This window comes from Neomonachus schauinslandi, chromosome 11, assembly GCF_002201575.2.
Source record: "Neomonachus schauinslandi chromosome 11, ASM220157v2, whole genome shotgun sequence".
Classification (NCBI taxonomy): Eukaryota; Metazoa; Chordata; class Mammalia; order Carnivora; family Phocidae; genus Neomonachus; species Neomonachus schauinslandi.
Genome location: NC_058413.1, coordinates 55,956,734 through 55,970,453, shown reverse-complemented (window position 1 = coordinate 55,970,453; position 13,720 = coordinate 55,956,734). Strand labels below are relative to the sequence as shown.

General features: G+C 36.1%; 1 protein-coding gene across 4 annotated transcripts in view; it reads right to left on the bottom strand.

Annotated features, from left to right (window-relative positions):
• Window positions 1-13,720, bottom strand: part of EMSY (EMSY transcriptional repressor, BRCA2 interacting) — an 89,234-nt gene that overhangs the window by 72,037 nt on the left and 3,477 nt on the right. Inside the window, exons 3-7 of one of the 4 annotated variants that reach the window (XM_021704634.2) lie at window positions 8,742-8,841; window positions 7,151-7,225; window positions 5,757-5,798; window positions 2,105-2,280; window positions 320-472 (exon numbers count right to left, since the gene is read on the bottom strand). In XM_021704634.2, the coding sequence (XP_021560309.1) occupies window positions 320-472; window positions 2,105-2,280; window positions 5,757-5,798; window positions 7,151-7,225; window positions 8,742-8,841 (546 nt within the window). The remainder of the gene's footprint in view (window positions 1-319; window positions 473-2,104; window positions 2,281-5,756; window positions 5,799-7,150; window positions 7,226-8,741; window positions 8,842-13,720) is intronic. The other 3 variants (XM_044919218.1, XM_021704635.2, XM_021704636.2) reach the window with 3 other exon arrangements.

Genomic DNA, 13,720 nt, shown 5'->3' with positions numbered 1-13,720 from the left:
CACATAAGCACATTTCTTCAGTTTCCATTCACATTTCTAGTCCATGACAATCAAAACAAGTGAATACTTGGAAGATAGCACTGTTCAAGGCAGATTTCCCACAGAGAACAAAAAAGAAGTAATTTCTCAACCCCCAGAACTGATTAAAAAGCAATATATACCTAGTCACGTGTAAAGAAAGGAATTTACAACCTTCAAAAACTAACCACTGCTAATAGCCAGTGGACCGATGATTTAATCCAGGAAGGCAGATCTAATCAGAGCCTATGTTGCAGCATTTAGCCAAGATGGCCCTGATAACACTGAGAATATCACTTACTTTTGACATAAACAGTACTTCCACTTGGCAAGACAACTACATTGGAGGCAGGACTGGCAGGTCTTGGAGACTTAACCGTCGCTATGCTGCCACTTGGAACAGGGGTAGAGGTTGGGGTTGACGTGGTACTTGTGTAGGAATAGCAAACCACTACTGAAGGAACGATAAAAAAGTTTGCTGTTAACTTTCACCAAAACTGTCCACGCATATACATAAAAATAATTTTTTTACTGCAGGCCAATTTTAACATTTTCATGTGATCAGAAGTTAGAGGCCATTACTAGGTCCATTAAGTTAAAAGGTATTAATAACCCTTCCAGAAAATCATCACTTCACTGGGTTTTCCTCAAGTATTTAACAGCTGGTCTACAGGTGACATTGCCAATGGAGAAGAGCACAATTACAAAGAAATCCAGTTTAAAACTATACGAAGAAAAATAAAAATAATTTTTCATTCATGGCAGGAGTTAGACAAAAGGCACGTACTTGTATTCCCTTTTAATACTGATAGCAGCACCAATGATGGAGTGATGCATAATTTTTCCCTAACCATGGCAATTTCCAACTTGGCTACTGGGGGGGGAACCACAGCAAGGTTACTTTATTATAAAACAACTTACTAGTCACTTGCCATCCAAGCAGTGCAACAATAACTCAACTAAAGTAATGACAACATTATATGTCAATTTCTCGAATAACAACAAGAAGCAAGAATAGTTCATAATGCACCATTTACTGAGTACCATGCACTATGCTAAATGCTTTCCATATATTAGCACTAACTCTCACAGCACCACATCCTCCTTTTAAAGATGAGGAACCTAGGGTTCACAGAAGCTAAGAGTTGCTGGAGGTCACATAGCTAGGAAATGGCTAACTAGGACTCAAACACAGATTTGACTATTGGCAATCCCATATTCTTTTCCCTCTACCAGACAGTTGGTGGACAGAAAAGGTAAAAGTGGGAAGAGAAGAAAGATACCTCTCCTACAACAAAGAAAACAGGAACTGAGTGGAGGCCAAATTTGTACATTGGTACCTGTCTCTCTCTAAATATAGCTTCCTTCAGCCTAAAACAGAGCCTGGCATGCATGAAGAGTGTCTCATTCTGCTCCACGACCCACTGATAATCAAGAAATGACAATTCCCCAAAGTAATCTGACAACTTCATTATTTTCAGGGTTATTTTCAAGCAACACCAAACTAAGCTACTAGAATCAATCCAAATATGCACTCTCAAATTTAACATTACTCTTGGCAGCCTCAAGAGAATTCAAGAATTTTTAAAGCACGTGTCAATTACTAGATTAAATAACAGTAAGAAAGCCTTCTCTTCTGCCAGGTAATCCCTAATGGATTCAGAACACTGACTAGAACAGAGAAGCACTATATACATAGATTCCAGAAGATAAAACAGAGTTTTATTGTCTAATCAGTTAGGCATCTTTCTCCAGCAGGTAAATGACTTCCATCATTTACTTTCCATGTCACCCATTAAGGCCTTTTATCCACTTCTAACAAGATACACTGATAGCAAAAATTCACTCCAAGAAGGCTTTTTCCAATTTTGTGATTAACAGAACTCACACTTTGAAAAGGGAAATTTGGTTTCGGCTGAGACTAAAAACATGGCAGTTTCTAGTTTCAAAATAAGAGTTGCTCACTGTGTTTTATAACCTTCATAACACTGGGATTAAAACAGATGAAACAGATGAAAATAGGACACCTTTCCTTGAAGATTCTGAGAAAAGTCGTCTCTACACACAGAAGTAGTTTTCTACTCACCTTCCTTGCTTCCTGTTTCTGCAGGCACTGGAAGAGATGCATTGTGCTGGATAGCTGCATTGGCAACAGCGTTAGCTGTTACAGTGAAGGCAGTTTGGGGAACCAACCGGGGCATCAGTGGAACCAAGCGACGACCCTCAATGGACCATTCTGAAGAGCTATTAGGTCCAGACATACTAAACAAAAAAGAAAATGCTGCTACAAGGGTTCTCAATCACTAAAAATGAGTCAACTATTTTCTCAAACAAATATAACTTTTTAAATTATAAAAAGTATCCTGAGTGAATAGGAGAGGCTTTATTTTAAGCAAGCAAAATGAAAATTATGAGTAATTATCAGAATTTAAGGGATTTCACACACACTTAAGTTCTTACACATTTTATTCTATAATATAAATCTTATAATTAACACAACTGAAACTATGAAAAATTTTCCTATGCCTTCTAAATATTGACATTATTTTCATTAGTTTAAATCTGGCATTGCTAATGAAAACTAGTACATCTACTAACTTTTAGAACTTAATTTTGTAATTCAACTAAAAAGGTAAAAAGTACTCGTAATTTTTAAATTAGATTTTCTTTAATAATTGAGGATAGAATTCACTGAACCTTTGCAAAAATGATCTAACTGCCTGCATGGCCAGAGGTTCTAAGGCTTTCAAACAAGGGAAACTGAGGCAGTAAACGAGGGAGACTAAGTATGGAGGGAGAGAAGTAGGCTGTATATATCACTGCATGTGTCATTGATGATGTGTTACATTAGTATCCTTCCTGTTAAAAAATAGACTAGGTCTGAGGTCACTGGAAGAAACCTGCCACTACTACTTTAATTTTACTTATATCACTCTTCATTCTAAGAAATATTTGAGGCCATGGAACTATCCCCCTAAGCAGACACTATTCTGTTTCTCTATCTAAACCTGAGTAAATATCCCAGGAATCCCACTGAAATATGGTTGAAATATGAAAAGACAATTTTGTCACTTCTTTTGATTTGGTTCCACAAAAGGCAGTTACATCACTTCTCCTGATGATTAGTGTCAAGGTTTAAAATTTACCCAGAATCAATTAATCAACCTTTTTACTAAATCAGAAATATTTCTGCACCTTTTCCAAACCGAAGATTCTATAACCAAATCTAGGGCTTAAGACTCGAAATGTCCACTGATTCTTCATATTTAGATAGCGTACACAAAAGCCCTTGTTAGTGGATAATGGAATAATGATGATGATGATGATGGTGATGGTAGTTAACATCAACTAAACACTTTTTCTACGTCCGGCACTGTTTTAAACATTTTCTATGTATTAACTCATAATTCTCTCAATAATCCTATGAAATTGGTAATATTATTATCTCCATTTTGTGCATAGAGAAACTGAGTCACTGAGAGGTTAAATAACTTCCCTAAGGTCACACAGCCACTAAATGTTTCCTTCAACAAGCATACATCATACTACTGACATGTGCCACACCACAAGTAGAAAGTATAAAACTTTTCAAAAGGGTTTTATGTCTAATATTTGCCTTTGGTTTATACTAATTGGGCACCGTTGTCTAATTACGACCAACTTTCACTGAATGGAACAAATAAATTACTTTACAACTTGAGAAGGATTCACATTCAGTTCAGAAAGGAATTTCTAGGAGCTGATGAATCTAGTTGGGTTACTATGAGAAATTTGCAAACTGTTTAACCAGTCCTACCTAAAACAAGGGAAAGAAGAGTTCCTAAAACCCCAATTAACTTCATAAATTTGTTATCACATCATCTCCAATTTGACACTAGTTCTGAAACAGAGAATGGTATAAACAAGAAAAGAGAAACAGAAGTGGGCTACGGCTAATTGTCAAAGGAAAAAATTCTAAAAGCTATTTAGCGTTTTCTTGGCTTACTCCTACTTTGCTATCATCTTATTAGAACATCACTAGTATATTTGCTAGGTGATTGTTTACACACAAATAAAGTGATGTCTACACTTACCTGGTGCATTGTTTAAATGGTGGCAGAAATTATGGAAGATCAATAATTTAAAACACATGAATATTTGCTATTGAAAAGACAGAATTTGCAGTGCAAAAGATACAACTGCAACTTTTAAAAAGATCTGTAAATCTTCCAAATTTCTACTCATGCAAACATGCTCAAACTTTTTTTAAGTGAGTGAAAAATTATGTTAGAATTAGATCAAAAATTCCTATTTGCTTAGTAATGAGGGTGTAAATATGCATTAGTTGCACAAATCATCTAAACTGAATTTTACAGATTTTTGTAAACATCTTACTCCAGGGCTTCCCTGGAGTACCTAAGTTTCAATGTAAGGATCGCTTCTCAATTTAGATTAAGGATGGCAAGGGAGGGTAGAAACCTTGCTCCAGCCCCTTTCCTGAGAAATCTAACATGATACTAATGAAACTACCTTGGCCCTCACATCCTTTGGTATGCAGGGCACCGGAAAAAAAATCTTTACCCTCACACAGAAACTCACACAGTATCCTATAAATGTCTGGCTTATGGGGAAGGAGTTTAAGAGAACAGTAATTCCAGATAGCCACTTTCTTTGAATACTAGAGACAATGCTGGCAAGAGTGGCACAATTAAAAACTCTGAAGCCCCTTGACATTCCAGGCTTTAATATTATAATATTCTGACATGTTTCAAAACTGAATTCGAGTATCAAACTTAATAAATGGTCTGGTGCCAAATAATAAACATGTGTTATGCTTCAGGCCATAAGCAAGGCTTTTCTTTGATCCCAGACACCCTGCTCCTTTTGTTTCCACCTCCTTTGTGCTCAATCTTCTCGGCTTTCTCTTCACCTTTCAACCACATTCCTTCAGGCCTAAGCTGCGATTTTGAGTGGGGGAGGGAAGGGAGAGGAGAAAGGGAATGCAGTCAGTTCAGATGCATTCCTCCTTGGCTCCAGTTGCTTTTTTCAGGCTCAGAGTATGAGGCCATCCTATAGATAATCTTTGGATTTAGGTTCTGTTGCTACTTCTGAGGGAAACAGGGCAGAGGAGATGTAGAGAATAAGGGATCTATGCCTTCCTCACCATTCCACACTCACCGACCCTTGGGGCTCAACAAGTAAAATACGACACCTAGTCAAACTAAAACCACAGCATAAAATATTAAAATAAGAGTATAGAAAGACCTACGAAGCTTTTAAAATTATATGCTGAAGTAAACTCTTCAGAAAATTAAACTCATGTATTAAAGAAATCAGAAAGGAGAGAAAAAAGGAAACACAGGCAGATAGAAGCCAACTCTCAATTATCCATGCTAATAGAGAGAGGAGGGAAAGGGAGAGGTCAAACAGATTAAAGAAATCCACATATTATCCAAAAATACTTTGGCAAATACTTGTAAATTCTTCCACCAAGCCATTTCCAGGACAACTAACAAGCAGTAAAATGACTAATTAAAATTTTCACCTCCTCTCCCTTCCCACCCTCTGACTAAAGGTACTCCCAAGCAGCAAAATGGCTAAAGGGTGGGCAATATTAGGAGGGGGAGGAGGGGAAGAGAAGGAAAAGCAGAGGGCACGGTTAATTCATAAATGGGAATATGTGCCCCTGAATAATTGAGAGCTTCAATTTTGAAATAATACAAAAAAAAGCCTGAAATAATAATAACCTATTTGCATACCTGTAACTTGGTCTTTCACCCAAATATAAGGATAAATTCATTCTTTAAAGGGGAAAAAAGGAAAAGGAGACTAAATAAATGTTATCCTTTAAGTATGAAACTGATGCATCAACTTACAACTAATTGACCCACAATATTTTTCCAATGCTTTTAAGGTACTAACTTTGTCTCTAAGTGCCTCTGAATGTAAGCTATTGTTTACTACTTTATTATCTAGCACATAAGTTTCCTATTACCATCTCAAATTAGAATCTAGGTTCAGTTATTATTTTTAGACCATCCCAACTCAAAAGTTTAGAGCAAATTAAAGAAGGAACACATTAATATTTGAATGTTTCAACCATGTTGGCCTGACAACTAAATACTTAATGTCTCTAGTGGAAAAATTCCAAACTTCTACAGTGCATACATACCTACCACTGAAAAATCTCAAAATCCAGATACCTAAACTTTCAAACTACGCAGCTAAAAAGGTAGCACCCCATTTTATAAGTTAAGTAAAATGAGGAATAGCAAAGCACAACATGAAGCTAATGGATCTACAAGGTCAATTCAAATACTGCCAGTTGGTTTAAACACACTATTTATCACACTATGGAAATGCACTGAATTTTTTCCTTTAGTTTTATTTCACATTAAAACATAAAAATAAAAAATAAATGAGTAATACTGTAATATATTTTATTTTTAATGAAATGCTCCTGTCATCTTGCATTAACATTTAAGGATAATTTCTGTTCCTTTCTATTCTTTAGGAGGCACTATCTCCATTCGTATTCTACTAATGTTTGATCCCTGCCCTTAGTCCTCCACCACCCTCCACCCCATCTGTCACACAGTTATAATGATCTGAAAACAATTTGATAAGAATCCTTTATAAATTTTATTTTGTTGGCTTTTTTAAAGTAAATTAAGATATATTCATATTTCTTAAAAGCAGAATATATATTCTTACAATCTTTTTTCTGAATCTCAAAATACATGAAATATTAGTCAGGTAGAAAGAAAATTTATAATGCCTATTTATAAAGCAATATATATACCACATACCATTACAAAGAACCTCTAAGGGGTGTCAAATTAGGGGAGCATACCACTTTATTACTGAACTTTGCTTTAAGTAAGTGAATCATCTGCTAAACTGTGGTGGCCTTTTATGCAGAGATCACACTGTAACTGGATTTGACCTGAGTACTTAAAGCTTGCCTAACCAAATGCAAAAACATAACCAACTGAATAAACAGTTAATACCTCTATGGTCAGGATCCCTGAGCACAGAAATATTACTATTAAGATAAAAGACTCAGGAATCTGCTATACAATAGGAAGACTGTTTCAAAATTATGTTATACTACGTCATAAAAAAATCAGGGGTTGTATGACTAATGGCTTACTTATGTGCAATTGTTGTTAACCGTTCATCGTTTACTGCTCTCCGAACTTCAGCACGGTGGCGCTCTGTTGAGATGCTATGAAAAAAAATAGCCATTATAGAACTCTGCCAAGCAGGCAGCTCTTTTCTACACTTTTATTCATGTTTAAGTCAACATTTTGCTTGGGAAAGAGAGGGGACAAGATTGATTTGTGAAAAGATATAGACGGGGCCTAAAATATATCTTCAGATGCTTTCATTAAAATCACAGAAAAGGGTTCATAGTGATTCTGTGTAACTGCAGAGAGAATTAGTTGCAAATTAAAAATCACAGGAAGACAAATCAGCTTGATATCAAGTCATTACTTCCAAAACTCAGAAATGTCAGACCATGTTCAAGATTAGCAGAGGTTCCTGTTATCTAAATGTGCAAACAGCCACTGAATGACCCCTAATCGTGGTTACTAAGAGGATTTTGGCACCTAGAAGAAAGTCTTCTAAAGTCTTTTTTTTTTTCCTAAAAAAATAAAAACTAAAGTCCTTCCTAAAGCTTAAGGGTCTATAATTTTATGTTCAGTGAATTTAATAAACAAAAGTGGCAAGATAATCTGTTTCTTGTGGCTATATGCTATGAAATTTGACACCAGGACATTACTCCCTTATTACTCAACATTTCAACTATGTCTTCTACATTACACTATATTACCATTACAGTAAAAATGTGCTTATATTGATTCTGATTAAATACATATAAAGTTAATACTAAACAAGTGAAAAAAGGCTACACCCATTCCATTCGTAAATATTCAATAAAATGAGTAACCACTCTTCAAATTGTAATCTTTACTGCTTAAGCTAAATCTGTATCATGGACTAAAATATGTAAGGGGCTGGAAAGAAGATTTATGAGGAAATACAAACAACAAACAAAAAATATAGAAGTTGTTAAATATGAAGACAATAAGATTAAGGATTTGACTTAATAATATCCCTGTATTAATGTCAACCAAATACAGGAAAAGACTCTTCCCTATTTTCATTTAAAAAAAAAAGAATAGGACAAAATGGTTTTAAATATAGAAAGGAAACTTCAGTTAAAACAGAATATTTTCTGAGAAAGCTCAAGATGTCAGAATGGATCAAGACAAGGTATCAAAGAATTCCATTCAGTAGAATTGTTAACGGCTTCAAGGCCACTCTAGCAGGACACTGAGGGGATAAACTATCCACAGGGCTATGACTATATAAAAACCACTTATTTCTATAAATTAAAACAACAACTTCCTAGTATCTCCTTCTCCCCTCCCAACAAATGCCACGGGCCACTCCAAGTCTTCAGATCTTGTTGCTACCAACTCTTCTTTCCTTCACCCGTATCAAAAATACCTCCCCTCCCCAGGTGACCCAAACCTAAAATAACCTGCCTTAAACCCTTTCTGATTACAGAATAAATGATAAATTACATAACTTTCTGCAACAAAGCACACAACTGGGATGAGATATCTAAGCACCAACAACTGGAAAACCTCTGTCTTCAACTTGAGAATGAAAAGTATTAAAACTCCTCAAAATGAAATTTCTAGAGTCATATCTCACGAACTTTTATAATTTACCTAAGAACTTTTGAGAGTTCTCCGAGAAGATCTTTCTTTTCCTTGGTGAGATCCCCCTGTGCCCGAAGTGCACTGATAACTCCAGCATATGCCTCCAATTCTAGAAGAAGAAAATTATTTTATCAAGATAGGCCTTCAATATTTTAATACTGTGGCTGTATATAGTGAAACTACAGGGCAAAAAAACCTAGAAATCAATAAAAAAAAATCAATACACAAAATTTTAGAAGTTCCTCTCAAAAATTTTATCTAAGAGCATTGATTAAAATGTAGCTTTCATAATTGTATATCTTTTTTTTATTGCCTTACAGAAGTCATGTGTACAAAGTGTTTAGGTAGAAAAATCTAATGGTAAATATTTTATCTCACACATTATCAATGAAGAACATTTAACTCAGATGCTACCAACAATTGGGAACAGGCTCCAAGTGATACAAGGCTGATAAGAGAAATTTTTAGCTTTACTGACAGGTATCTACCATCACCAATCCTTGAAATAATTCCTTAGCCCTGCCTTGAATCAAACTACATTCTCCTGGGGTTGAGAATACCATGAGTACTGCACAATAGAAAAACTCCTAGAACAAGAGTCAAATGACCAGATTCTGGCTCCAGCACTCCCACTTACTAGTTGTGTGACCTTGGGCAAGTTCTTTCTCACCCTTGAGCCTCAATTTCTTTATCTAGAAGAGACATCGAAGGTATCTTCCAGATCTAAGATCCTCTGCATCTACCATGGAAATGACTGAGACCGGTTAGGAAACATGAGTTGCTCTTATAGCAACCAGGATATAATATACTGAACCCTAGTGCCAGACAGTTTCATTTCACTATCTTTCCACAGCAACAACCATTATGAAATGAAACGGTCAGTCTCCAATACTGGTTAAAATATAAAAGCAAAAAGTCCTCACTGGCTCCCAATGAACCATGCCTGCCTCCCAGCACACTCCTTGGGAACTGTACTACTTTTGTATAGTCCCTTCCCACACTGACTCTGGGCTTGGCATGTGACTTGCTTTGGCCAGTGGAACATGAGCATACATGATACAAACAGAAGCTCACTACCATTTGCCTCCAGAGCCTTGCTGTCTTGGAACCTTGAGATAACCAAGCTGTGAAGAAGCCCAGGATGAAAGGCCACATGGAGAGAGGCCCAGCCATCTGAGCTAAGCCCAGTAAACCAACTAAGCTACCAGCAGAATACAGCCACATGAGAGAGCTCAGGCAAAACCAGCAACCACAGAATCAAAAAAATAAATAAAATAGTTGTTTTAAGCCATTAACACTATGAGACAGGCATATCTAAACAAAACAGAATGATGGGAAATAAGTGTCCAAACTACAGTTATCTTCTTATCAATTTAAGTTGCTACTAGTATTTGGTATATCCCAAGGCCTGACACACAAATAATGAAGGTATACATATCTGCATCCTAGGTACTACACCAATAATAAACTAGTAGCCTTGTTTAGTTCTTGTTATTCACAGTTCTGAGAGTAAAAAAAAAAAAAGAGTGAGCTGACTATATTAAACAGAAATATCTGATCCATGGGGCGCCTGGGTGGCTCAGTCAGTTGGGCGTCTGCCTTCAGCTCAGGTTGTGATCCCAGAGTCCTGGGATCGAGGCCCCATATCGCATCCCTGCATTGCACAGGGCTCCCTGCTCAATAGGGAGTCTTGCTTCTCCCTTTCCCTCTGCTCCTCCTCCCTGCTCGCTAGAAAGAAATGCCTGATCCAAATGAATTATCCCATGTGTAAACATCTTGCATATTCAATCTATGCTGAATACTATGTAGATGTTTCATGGGGTCTCTCTGGAAGGACAAAGCTTGCCTGCTCTGAATAGTAAAGGAAATACTTAGTACCACGAAACATATATTTCAGCTTTTATCAGGCCCCAAAGTAGAGTTCAGAAAGGCACTGGGGATAACCAACTAAGAAATCACTATACTAAAAGTTTATGCCTCATTTATGGAATATTTTATTCAATAGATCAGTATTGAGTCCTATTATATATACCAGATAGTATGTTAAATCCTGCCTTCAAGGAGTTTACTCTAGAATAAAGCTACAGTGAAACAAGTCATCAGACAATGATGATACAGTTTATAATACAGTGGTAAAAGCAAAGAGAAGAAACACATCATCCAGTCTAGAAGCATAAGCTTTAATCAGAAAGAGAAGTGTGCTCTAAGCAAGCAGGAGGAAAAAAACCACAAATATGCAAAAGGAATACAGTAAAAGAGCAAATAATGTCTCATATAGACATCAAACTTCCAGTAATAGTCGGTGACTATTTTCGGAGTTTTACTTTAGGGAAAGTAAAAATTGGATAGTCACTAACTCAAACCAAACTTAATTGCACATTACTACTACTACTACAAGGTACCATGGAGAATATTTATATGAATAAAACAAAGTCCCTATCCTCAGGTATTTAAATTCCAAGAAGAGATGCATATACAGGAATAAAGAAGGATAAAAATGGAAAAGTAGTTTGGGGCCAGACTAAGCCTCTAATTTCAGGCTAAAAAGTTCTTATTTGATAGAGGACTCGGTAGTTGATTGAATGTGGAAAGAACAGCAGAAGGAAAGGAACCAGATTTTGTAGTTTGCAAGATATTTAGGAGAAGGGCAATATCATAAAAAGAAATGGAGAGGTCAGAGAGAGGAAATGGTATGAGGAAAAAGAAAAAGAAGTTCACTTTTGGCCTATGCAATTTATGGTGATCAAGATACTACTTCAAAAAGATTGAAATTAACCAAAGAAATGCGGCAAAGGTTTTTGACATTTCAAGTCTCATTCCAAGTCTAACTAAAAAGTCATGGACAAAAGTAAGAGGTGGTAACCTCACACAAAACTGGGACTCAGACCACAGTTATCATAGTCACACAATCCGAGGCACTTCCTCCATTCTCCAGAAATTCACTCACAGTAAAGAACCTTTACTGGCTTCCCAACCTCCTTGACATTTGATTTCCATTTTGATGGGTATCCTCAGATCCCGACAAATATCAAACTTAGCTGAATTTCTGGTATTTTCGGTACCGCTCTATTGTAGTGTTCACTCTAATGACACATAACTATAATAAAAGATACATGCAAACACCACGGAAAACAAAAAGATTTCCCAAACCACTCTATAAAGTCCTCAACATTCCATTTAAACAAATCAGCCGTTCAATTATAATATAGTCTGTGAAGCCCCATGTTGGAAAGGTTTTTAAAAAATAAGGCAGGGGAAAGGCAGGATAGAAGGAGGGAAGCATTTATCCATCACTGGTATGTTCAGTATATTATTAAAAAAAATCCTCGACCCGAGTTTTTATATTTAAGTAAAATTTAAATGTTTAGCATTCTATGTTAAATGATTTATAACTATTTTTAAAAGAACAAAGCTAATTCTTAAAATATTTTAAGTTAATTCTTAAATACAGTACTTTCTCTAAACTTTGGACCTAGAGCTAAGTGTTTGAAGGCAATTCAAAAGTTTCATTGTTATGATAATGAGCCAACGGGTGGGGAGGAAGTCTTTCTGCAAATCACTATCAAGGCTCACCTCCCAAAGTGAAGGGTCATTGAAGATGACATTACCCTGTAGGAAGGCTGTTTCCTTTTGTATAGAAACAGCTCTCTAGCAACATTACCCACACAGCTCTGGCTAAAGCTAAGGATAAATTTAGACTTAAAGGTTACCATTTTTATATTTAAACATAATCTCTTGACTCAAGGCCCCAAAAGCCCAGAAACTCTAATCCAATCTACTGTAGTTGGGATCTGTTCATCTGCAATTATTCTAGCTATGGAGTAAATACCAGTACAACTTTATAAATGGTAGCTAGCAAGCTACAGCAATTGCATGCAAGTGTGTAGAAAATCATCCTCAAATTAGTACTAAAAGTTTGGATATAAGGTTAAAGGAAAAAAATGATAATGGATGATTGCCCAAAAAAGCTCCCTAAACATGCTAAAATACAATGCTAAGAAATAGTTTAAAATCAGAGAATCCTCCCAGTGGCCTGATGGGAAATAAAAAGGGTAAATATTACTAGCAGACAGGACCAGGGCAGCTATGATTCAGATTTACACAAAAGAATTCCCAACAAAGATTTCCTTTGAAGATTCACCTGCAAATAAGTATGTCTGAAAGCAACTGCTCTAAAACACTATACCCTCAGATGTCAAGCACCGTGGTAGGATCCTTTTATATACAATTAATCCACATAACAAACTTATGAGGCAGATATTATTATGCTTCTTTTACGAAAGTGTCAACAGATTTAAGGAGATTAAATAAACTGTCCTTGATCTTGTGGGTCATTAGTGACAAGACCAAGACCCCAGGTCCCTCTGAATTCAAGGCCCACACTTTCCCCTTCAAAATCATAAACAAATAATTCATATCCACTTCCAAAACATTTAATGTTCTTTTTCAAATTATTTTTTCATTTACTGAGCACCCACTATGTGCTAGCTTGGGACTACAGTGGTAAAGAAGACAACAAGGTCGTTCTTGGACCTTTTGGTCTAAAGCAGTAGTTCTCAACCAAGGATCCTCATTTGAACCACAGAATATAAAAAATGACTTGAGTAACTCTCTCAATTTTCCCAAGAATGGTACAAAACTATTACCATTCGAAATGCATAAAAAGAAGTTAGTTCACTACATACAATGGATTAGGCTTTGGATTAGTGCTAATTCTCTCCCTAAAATGCTAGTTGAGAAAGGCTGCTCTAAAGGAAAAGAAGCTCAAAATAATGAATTATAAACATAAAGCTGTTTTATTACTGATAGTAAACATAATTTAGGAAAGTCAGCATAGCTAACATTTACTTAGAATTCAGAAACAGTTTATAATTCACACATACATTCATGAAGGTTAAAAGTATGCTAAAGTAAGACTGGAATCATATTCCCTGGGTTACAGTCCTGACTCCATGACTTACTATCAGCATCACCTTGGGTTCTAAGCT